The sequence below is a fragment of the Strix uralensis genome, chromosome 4 (genome assembly GCF_047716275.1).
Source record: "Strix uralensis isolate ZFMK-TIS-50842 chromosome 4, bStrUra1, whole genome shotgun sequence".
In the NCBI taxonomy this organism is placed as follows: Eukaryota; Metazoa; Chordata; class Aves; order Strigiformes; family Strigidae; genus Strix; species Strix uralensis.
Window position 1 is genome coordinate 104,618,821 of NC_133975.1, and position 10,780 is coordinate 104,629,600.

The 10,780-nt window shown below is 43.6% G+C and overlaps 1 protein-coding gene across 1 annotated transcript; it reads right to left on the reverse strand.

Moving 5' to 3' along the window:
• Positions 1–4,278: 4,278 nt before the first annotated feature.
• Positions 4,279–10,081, reverse strand: CFL2 (cofilin 2). Its single transcript, XM_074868275.1, has 4 exons — positions 9,945–10,081; positions 8,103–8,410; positions 7,928–8,004; positions 4,279–7,836 (listed from the first exon to the last, which is right to left on the reverse strand). The coding sequence occupies exons 1-4, from the start codon at positions 9,945–9,947 to the stop codon at positions 7,724–7,726; spliced, it is 501 nt and encodes a 166-aa protein (XP_074724376.1). The 5' UTR covers positions 9,948–10,081; the 3' UTR covers positions 4,279–7,723.
• Between the last annotated feature and the right edge of the window lie 699 nt (positions 10,082–10,780).

Genomic DNA, 10,780 nt, shown 5'->3' on the forward strand with positions numbered 1-10,780 from the left:
AATGATTGCAAAAAAAAAGTACAGTTTAAGCTTCTGACACTGAAAAAAAGCATAAAATAACCCAATACGGCAATTCCCCATCTAAACGTGGAGTCTGGATTTCAGAGTAAAACTCCATGAGTGGAGTGAAAGTGTTCAAATAACACAAGAGATTATTTCAAACTCTGACACACTGGCAAAATGTAGACAAGTTAACTCTTTCAACCACTGAAAGTGGTCCAGACACTATTTTAAGAAGAAACCGAGAGGATCTGTATTTGCACATGTAAGATGCTGATGCAAAGAGAAATAACTCATCTTCCCAGTTTGCTATTACAGTGGAAAGACTGGTTATTAACACTATTTCTCAAAAAAAAAAAAAAAAAAAAAAAAAGAAGTGGTAAAAGCAGGAAATTCCAGGTTCTTTAAATATCTATACAAATAATATTTAAAGCATAAACATGAAAAGATGTTATTGCATTTCCTGGACATTAATTACTAAACCTTTGGAAAAATCTTATCGTCACTATTTTCCAAAGGATACAGCTGTTAAATTAAAGTAAGATTCTGAATTACTATCAGTGTAATATCCTGAAGATGTCTTGAGATATTAGTCACTCTGACTTCTGAAGTAGGATAGAGCAGCAATGTATGATTCCTAAAAGAGAAATTCCAGAGTAGGCATAGCCTCATGATGTTACAGAGACATTGCAGGGACAGAGCTAGAGTGCCAGATACTTAGACTCTCACCACAGCTTTTTTTTTTTTCTGGACTCTACCAAGACATGTGCACATCTCAAGTTTGACAAGGTCAAGTTTTGTACCTGCTACAACAGCCACGATAGCTGAAAACAGTCATGGTGCCCGCATGATAATTCCAGTGCTGTATTTTGGCCTTGTGCTGCACAGTGCTATGAGAAGCATTCTTTTCTCCTTCTGGTAATCAGAAAAAAATAAAATTCATAGTTGAGATGGTTGACTGTACTACCATAAGAAAGACCTATAATTGCAGTCTCTTCAATCTAGTCAGAATGAAAAACGAGGTGAAATGCTTTAGACATTGATACCACAGTAACCTCAACATATCCCAGGATAGGAAATTTATCCAGCTATGCAAGAAAGCAAAGCAAACTGCTCTGGTGTGAATTCTACAACACTTCTTCAACCCTATCGTGAAGATCTATGGCAGGTGTTCAGTCAGGAGCTCACTGGAAGACCACTTGACTTTTAAGGCAGTTGTCATCCTCCTTGCAAAACAGACCAGGCTATAGAAATAAAAATGATTTAAATTATTACTAATTTTGATGATGATAACTTTTAAATGCTGTTTATGCTGTGTTGTGATCATTATATTGGCAATGCTGAACTGCAGGCAGTTAAAACTATAATGGAGTTTAAGTGACTGAATTAAAATAATAATGAGACCAAAGCAACTATCAGAATTATCAAAAGGTTATATATCTAAATATAGCTTGCCCTGAAGATACTTCCAAACATTACATCTGTCAAAGTAAATCTATAAAACTGGCTAGAATCAAAGTGAGGTGTTTTTGTCTGAACAGGTAAAACATTTTTTAAAAAGTGGTTATCACTGTGACCCTGATAGCTGTTTCACTCAGCCTTACCAGTGAACAAGGCATTCAGCCAGCTTGCTAAGCCTTTATCTGAGAAAAATTAAGACATTCTTCTCTGTTTCCACAAATTTTCTGGGTGGGGCTGAAGGGGCTGATGTTCTCATCAGAATAACCCAACAGTCAGAGATGGCATGCAGGGCCAAGCATGTTCAGTGGCCACACAGTCTAATGCCATGCATTTGTTTCCTATGGGTGTTCTACAAGATGCCTTTCCACTTTAGTCACACAGAATAAATATTGTTTAGGAATTCTGGTTACTTGGAAGGAGAGTTCTGGGAACTGATTTTGAAGTGTGGATGCAGAGAAATAATGCAGCATTACAAAGGGAATTCACCAACGCAGAAGAATAAAAACCTTCAGGTGACAGATTCTGCATCAGTATAGTCAACGAAGAGCTAAAATTATGCTACTGCTTCTTAAAAGAATTTATGCAGGCAATGAATACTGTGGACCAGGAAGTGTTTCATCTCTAAGTCACGCTTAAATAACAGGGCTAAGACTCTAAAATATGACCATAAATTATATTTGTCACTTGTAGTCACCTAATTAAGAACTATACCCGTTCATCCTCACTCCCAATGTAATAGCTTAATTATTGTATTGGGTGTAATCAAAAAATACACATTGTTATAGGGTTGTTCAAATGTGGCTGAGGTCTATCACCTATATGATATTGCTAACCAAGACCCCCATTATAGCATGGCTTCATGTTTGTAGGAGTAAAACAAATTTCACTGATACAGTGCTGTATCTTCACACGTCATTGCTTAAAAGCATTTAGACAGTTGAGACTGGGGAATCAGCATGTTCAGGCAGAGCGAAAGATAACATAAGCTCAGTCTTTATAGCTGCAAGCTCATGCTGAAATTAAAAGGAAACAAACCCTCTGCTGTAACTCTTCTTTCCTCACCCCACCCCCCCCAGATGTACAGGTCTCTATGCAAAACTGCTTCTTCTAAACCTTCCTCTGCTGCTCTGCTCCTTGTTTGCTACACACACATTCAATTTTCTGTTGAAACAGCCAAAATGGAAGAAAAGCTTAGCTCTCACATTAGCCTTAACAGAAGGTCACAGATGAAAGCAGTGCTGCCACTAAGAGGAAGCAGACACAAATAAGGCTCTCTAAACTGGTTCTCAAAATCACATCTCTTTTTTCAAGCCAATGTATACCCTGCAGCTGTGCTCACCAGAGAGTAACTGATGCTTTTAACTTTCTGCATAATAGAAAAGCTTTTGAGGAGCATAATATTACAGTCTTTAGTTTTTCTAAATCAAACCCCTACAATCACAAACAAGAGAGGGGAAAAATAGATACTAAAAGGTACAAGTGGAGATTGTCCGTAAAGCTTTACAGAAGATGGCGGGCAGATGGTAGGGATTTGCAGTGACACAGCTGTTTTTAAAAATAAAGAGGTGGAAGAAGAGAGGCATGGTTACAGCTACACACACATTCCTAAGCCTGTTCACACAAGAGTAAAAATTAAGCTACCAGCGAGAAATTGAAGTTTGTATTTTATTTTTTTTTTATAATCTGAATTGATATTTAGAAACTTTTAAAAATAATCAGCGGCACCTTCAAGTTTCTTTTCCAATCATGAGTTTTCTAAGTAGCTACAAACCTGACAACAGAAATATTTACCTACAATGAGATATAAAAAAGACATCAAAAGTACTTTGAGTGCCTTCAAATAGCACACATTTTTGCTGTAAGCCTTACAATATAAAAAGATAAATCTATCAAATCATCAAATAAACAACATCAATTGTGTTGTTACCTGTTCGAATTTCCTGTGAAAGGCTTTAATTTTTCACTTTAGTTGTTGGGGTTTTTTTCACAGATGTTATTAGTAGATTGCACAGATAAGCAATGCAAGGAGTAGTAAGATGTACAGGGGTTACTGCAGATTTAATGAGCATGGGAGGTGAGGTAAGGAAATGCCTAAATTCAATAGTATCCAGTATCAAGCACTGAATATATAGTAAGAATAGAACATTTTTTAACTAAGCAGTGATTTGCATAAAAATACTTAATTTAATAAAGAGAGCTTTCACTCATTTTTAATGCATATTCTCATATATGTCCCCTACAGCCACATAGAAAGCTTACGTTAGGTAAACACCAAAAAGATGGTTAATCTACAGTGTGAAAGCCTTCTCTAAAGAATCCAAGGAAGCTGTTTCTTGACAGCTTTGTTCACAAAATTAACTCTCTTCCAGTTAAGCTATTCCTAGATCCAAGAAATTTTACATTGAAAGATACCACTGATACCAGAAGGATAATCTTTTGATCATTCTCCATGGAGTCACCTTTTTCACACTGCATCAGCTCACTTTCGAGTATTCAGAATGACTTGTCAGTGTAAACATACTTTTTGCTACCTTTTTAAGTCTATTTTTCTGAACGTACAAGCTGGGACCCAACACAAGAAAAAGGTTATCCAGCATCAACCCACTAAAAACTTCTACCTATCTCCAGAGCCAATGCTGCTGGCTTTTGCTACAGCTGGGTATTGAACTGAATGGGCTGTTAGGTGAAACCCATCACAAAAATGCATGTATTCCACACATCTCTCCTTTCAGCGGCTGGGCTGCTCCCAATCCAAAGACAACAGCAAAGCAATTCATGTAGGGGCTGCCTGGCAGACAAAAAAACTCAACATCTGAAGACATTTAAATTAATTTTATTTATACCAGGTTTTCAAAATCAGAAATATTTCAAAGAAATTCAATACTTATAGACAGGTGCTACATTGATGATCTTTCATCCACCATTAGTGCCATGTTTTCACTCTACAATCATTAACTCGCCACCACAAACTAAGGGGAACTTACAGAAGTTTATAAAAAATAGGCAGACATGAAAATTTGGTTTATACTGGAATTGGCATAAGAGAGTAAAGCTTATTATCAAATTGTGGCAATTGCTGTATTCCATCACTTGTTCTGAGGGAATGGTACAGCAGAAAAAGACTCTTCCACTTTACAAAACACTTTGGGGTTTAACTGAACATATTCAAAATTCATTTAATAATCTGATTAGGAGTGATTCTTACACTCAAGTCCGTACAAATTTAAGCTTTGCATTTCTAACATCGCCACAAGCATAAACCTCAGCTACTCACCCTTGTCTTGGACCGATTTCCCTTTTTGGAGAAATCAAACCCGTATGTCTATACCTCTTCCAGGATTTACCAAATCAAACAAAACAACTGCTGGTTTTGAAGGGTTTTTTTAGAAGAAAAATGCCATTTCTGCACAAGCTATTCTCATGAAAATTTTATTTAACATTTCTTTATCAATAAAATAACTGAAGCCAAGATACCCAAAAGTCACATCTACACGGAGATACACAGAAGATACTCGAGAGGATTTTCCTCCACTTCTCGATCACAATGAGGCCCTCACCATTTTGCATAATGACAGAAAACAACAGCTGACAAACCATTTTGGAACAGATGCCAGCTGTCTCTCATTTGTTTTATCATTCAAACAGTAACAGTTCTGTAGCACTTTATTGGGGTTTTTTTTGTTTTTAAAAGCAAGCCATCTGAATTGGACCTCACATCAGTCAGTCAGTCATTTCAAGAACAAACTGAAGGCAGGCTGATCCTTTTGGATCCAAAACTTGTTTTGGTAGGAATCTTAACATAAATACAGTTTGTGCTTCATTTTTATATCTACTTGGACTGAGTGAATATACACCTAAGCTAATTTTTTTCTTTAAAAAAAGTAACCTTTAATATTCAACTTAGAAGCCACAGACATCTTTCCAGACTGTTTGCAGCAGAGACAAACAATAATTTTAAACACAGTACTGCTTAAAAAAGTTACTGTCTAAAATGAAATCCAAATGGTTTATTAAAATTTAACATTTTCAGTTTTGGCTTTTTCTAAAGAAACCATTTATACCTTGTGAAAAATCAGTTAAAAGATCATTTCATTATACTGTACTGAACTCAAGTCAAACATAAAGCACAAAGTAGATCTTTACATTAAACTGGGCTTTGCACACAACGTGAATAATCAGAAATAGACTATTTTGAGGAATAAAAAGATTTTTTTTTTTATCTAGACAACATGCATACCATCAGTTACTTCTCAACCTTAAAAGGTACCTGAAAGGAGAGTTTTGTAGAACAAAACCAAGACTCATTAATACACTTAGTAAGTCAGTGGTCATCATGCCTTTTTAGTTAAATGCTAGTAAAGTTTAGTCTACATAGAACAGCTAACACAATGAGGTGTGCAAGTCATAGGGATAGCCAGAAGCCTGAAACAAAGTCTTAAAGTTCTACAGGACAAGAGAGCCTAAACATAGTACCACGAGGTTATTTCAACTATTAAAAAAAAAAAAAAAAAAAAGATTTTGATTATCTGTTTCCTTGTTGAAAAAGGGCTATGCACTGAACATAAAGGACCCATATTTAAAAGCTCCACAGTTCTACTCTACCAACTTTTTAAAGTAAGGTAATGCTGAAGAGCATTCCTTCTAGCAGCATGTACAGTTCAGCTGCAAGTGGCTCCCTAACAGCGCTCCTTTATGCATACCAGGAGAATCATGTCCAGTTTTGCCATTTGTGGAGAACGATGACAAGATACAAAAGCATGTGTTTGCCATAAATAGCTCTGGCTAACGGAGGATTGCTCACACAGAGCAGATCAAATTCTCTATAAGGAGAGCATTATTTGGCTCCCAGCCAAAACATGTCCCCAGTGCAAGCCTTGGTAGTGGCAAACACTTTCCAGTTCTATTTACATAGAAGCTAACAAGTAGAACGGTTCATTTAGGCTATTTCTTGTACCAAGTCTGTCTTAACTGCAACACTCAAGAAACAAAAATATCTACCAGCTTCATATTTTGCATATAATGTCATTACACATCATCTTACCAAAAAAGATGGTGAGGTGTTAAGATTTCATGCAAGGTTTTACTCTGACATGTAGAACTTTAAGAACATTCAGGTATGAAACACGCCATGTGTTTAATTACTTTGTATTTTTATGTTTCTGACGCAAGTGTTTCATGGAACTAATGGTCTCTAGTAGTGGTAGCTTCTTCACTGTAATGGTAAACTAGGATCAGAATGATCGAATGATCAGAACAGAGCCACAAAGTATTGTAAAGCTGTGCCTAAATCATGATTAGGAATGAACAACTTGCATTATCTGAGATTAATGATTGTTTATCTTTACAATACTTTCCATGGAAGTTATCTGAAATATGCTTAAATTAAACATACTTAAAAACTGTATTTTCCAATGAAAACAAGGCAACGTTCTGTAATAAGCCACAAGTTTTATTGCAGCGTGGCCATTTTTTGATCTCAAAAAACAATGTTCCATTTAAGGCTCTTTTTAATACAGAAATTGCCACTATGACTGATGTTTTACAAAACTTTAGTGTTTCAAGACTCACATGGTAAACAGGTAACTTCTACTCCTGTTCAGTAGTGTACATTCAATGGAAAACAAAAGGCATCATAACAGCTACTTCATTTATAAAGATATGCATGTAACAGGAATGAAACTGAGGTACTACAATAATCTGATGACACAGTTACAGCAACTTAATTGGCATTCCTTTGGGGGGGGCGGGTCAAACATATTACAAAAAAGTGCTTCAAATGCATAGTGTTGTGTGCTGCCATGTCACAAAAATAGGCTTGTCAAGGCAGGTGAGGTGTATGAATGCACAAGAGCCTCATGGAACTGCAATCAAGTGCAACTGTAAGTAATACTGTATAGAGTCTACCATCCGACCAGTGGACAATACTTTCAAGGCATTCAATTAGCTTACCCTTTGCTGTCTGCTAGACTATTCACATTAACTATCACATTCATTGTACATGTTGCAAGGAACGCCTGCAACGTCAGTTTTGGCTAAGAGTATGACGTGAAAGCATTCCTTGGATCCTACATAAAACTACCAGGATTAAACAGTCTAATGGCAATCACTGGTAGACTGCTTAACAATGACATCTCCTTCAGGGGCATTAGGGAAGGGACTTATTTTTTGAGGAGGGAAGGGGACGGGGAGACTAATACTATTCCAATTGAACGAGCTGCAGAAATGGAAGCTCCTTAGATCCAGATGGCACTTGTCTGTCTTTTTATAAGGGTTTTCCTTCAAGTGACACTACCACGTTGCCTCCCAATTTCTCTCCAAGTGTTGAACGGTCCTTAATATCATCCAAACCATTTACTTGCCACTCATGTTTAATACCTGAAAGACAGACGGACAACAATGTACCTGTGAGAACCTCAACATCTAAACAGCATTATAATTAATGAGCAAAACATTTTTAGGCCCATACCTGTAAATTTCTTTTTAATGGCATCTTTAGAGCTTGCGTAGATCATCTTGCTTTTTAAAGGTGCACTTTCAGGAGCCCTTTAAAGGAAAGAAGAAAACCACAACAGAACAGTTATTCAGTCACCCAGTGTTAACTCCAGAACACGCTTTTAGCAGCAAGCTTCGCTATTACACACCAGAATATAAATACCAGGTCTTCTTTCTTAGATTCCTTTGTCTCGTATGTGGCATCATACAAAGCGTATCGGCAATCATTCAAAGGTAGCAACTTCACAAAGGCTGTATAGGGGTCCTCCACGGTATCTCCAATGTCACCAACCAATATCTGCTTTGACTCCTCTACAATTATTTGTTTTTTGTCATCACTTAAGCAGAAGAGAACAGCTTTCTTTCTTTTTTTAATCTCTTCTGGGGTTGAAGATTTCCTTACTTTCATGTCATTAAAAACCTTTATGACTTCATCATTCACTGTTACTCCAGAAGCCTGTAAAATGAGATTAAAGGAATAATTTAAACAGCAAAAATTAACACTCACCAGAAAAGATGATAGCCCACAGTGCTAGATAAAGAAGTCTGCCTGCCGCCATAAGAATAAGAATACTCTACTCAACCTGAACACACTATGAATTTAGTAATCTTTGCAGGATTGGAGCAGAAGATATAAAGGAGATGTAAATTCTGTACTCTCTTGTTGCAGATCTCAGCATCTTCAGCTGTGATTCTGGATAGCAGGTTTTTTACAACGAGGCACACAACTGCACTACTCAAGCAGCTTTCCACTGCCTTATCACACATTTGGCTTATTTGAGGGGAGGGGGAGAGTGGGGAGGGTGGTAACTGAACATAGGAGAGGAGTTCATAGTTTTGGGTTGGGGGGGTGGGGTGGTGGTGGTGTTGGGTTTTTTCTCAGTGGAACAAATGCTACAGCAGCAGCTTACATCCAGCACTGTCATGACTCTCATTTTGCTGGGTGATGTAAGGCTCTACAAGCAGCAGAAATGTTTTCTGCATTGTGTCAGCTTCAGCACCGAGCTTTAAAAACTCCTGAATTCTACTTCGTGCTGCTGCACGAGTATTGTTTAACCGATGTTCCTTCACACAAAAATACCAGTTACGATGTGTTCAGCTCCCCGTAAGGCTCGCAAGCCGTTCAAAACGCGAGCCTAAAACAGCAAGACAACAAAACACTGACAGGGCAAACGGGGAACTCACAGCAACGAGAAGATAATTTAGCAAACCCCACTGCGAGCGAGCGAAACCCATCTGCAGCGCCCTTGCTCTCGGTCCAACAATCCCCCCCGAGAAGGCGGGCGCTGCCAGAGCAGGCTGCCGGGGAAAGGCAGGTGCGCGGCTCGCTGGGAGCCGCCGGCTTTGTCCCCGGGGGAGCCCGCCTGCCCCCTTTCCCTGCTTTGTTCGCGGGGTCCGCGGTCGCCTCCGGGGAACGGCCGTCCCGCCGCCCCGCGTCCTCCAGCCCCGCTCCCGGCCACCCCCCCTCCGGCCCCAGCAGCGCCGGCGCCTCCAGCCGACCGCTCCCCCGCCGGCCGGGGACACTCCTCCGCCCAGGCCCGGGCCCGGGCCCCGGCGCGGCCGCAGCAGCGGCTTCCCCCGAGGGGGCGCCGGCAGCCCTTCTGCCCGCGCCCGCCGGCGGCGGCCGGACCCCCGCCCCTCACAGACACCGACAGACAGACAGACACACGCACAGACGGGCGCCCGCACGCCCGGGCGATGCCGCAGGGAGCGCTGCGCCGCCCGCCCGGCCCCGGCCCCAGCGCCCGGCCCCGCCGCGGCCCGCCCCGCCGCCCGCTCCTGCCCCGCGGCCGCTCCCACCGCCCCTTCCCCCCGCACCCGGCTAAAATTAGACTAAAATGGCCGCCGGAGGCCGCGGGGCCGGGCCGCGCCGGGCCGGGCCTGCTCAGCTCAGCTCCGCTCAGCCCCGCGCCCCGCCGGGCCGCGCTGCCGCTGCTCCCGCGGGCCGCCCCCGCCGCCCTCCCCGCTCGGCCGCGCCGCGCCACCCTTACCATGGCGCCGGGTCCCGGGGCGGCGGCGGCTGCCTGCGGTGCGGGGCTGCTGCACGCAGGAGAGCGCTGCGCTGCGCTGGGGGCGAGGCGGGCGGGGACTCGGGCCGGGCGGGGGATGAGCCGCGGCGGCCGGGGAGGGCCGGTCACATGGGCCGCGCCGCCACCACGTGCCGCCGGGCCGCGCCGCGCCGGGCCGCCCCCCGCGGGGCCGGGCCGGGCCGGGCGGGGCTGGGCCCGGGCCCGGGCCCGGGCCCGGGCCTGCCCGCGGTGGGGCCCGCCCGCGCGGCGCGGTGAGGCGAGGCGAGGCGCCGGGTGCGGCTGGCAGCGCCCGGTCGGGCCGCTCCCGCCGCCTCCCTGCGCGGCCGCCTCGGCCTGGCAGCCCCGGGCGTGCCCCCTCGGCCGGCCCCAGGCCTACGCCGGCGGGTCGCGGGCTGCTGTGGGCGATGCAGCCCCTCAGCCGGGCGGGCAGCACAAGCAGCTGGCAGCCGCGTCAGGTCGGGGCGCGACGGCGGCGCGGGCGGTCCCTGCCCAGCCCCGCACCTCCTGCCCGGCGCTGCTCCCTTTGCCAGGGCGCCTTCTGCTGCTCTAAAGCCGCGGTTTTGGCATCGCCCCCTGTTCACGCCTCGTGGCCCGTCGCTGTCTGTCCGTCTGCACAGGCCTGACGAGCCGGCGTCGGGGGCGTTTTGTTGTGGCTGTGTGCCATGACTCCGTGTCCCCCCTGAGCAGGAGCGGTGCTGCTGCCACGGGCTGCGCAGGGAAAGGCCGGGGGGCCTGGCACAGAGGCAGTACTGGTGATTTTGAAACAGCTGCTCAGACGTGTAAGTCAGAAGTAGCAG

Bases quoted from the DNA above. Each gene is read 5' to 3' on its own strand.
- CFL2 (XM_074868275.1), bottom strand. The intron at 8,005-8,102 runs GTGTGTAATAGC...TTTCCTTTAAAG, and splicing joins GACCTGGTATTTATATTCTG to GGCTCCTGAAAGTGCACCTT. The intron at 7,837-7,927 runs GTATGGGCCTAA...TCTGTCTTTCAG, and splicing joins CATTAAAAAGAAATTTACAG to GTATTAAACATGAGTGGCAA.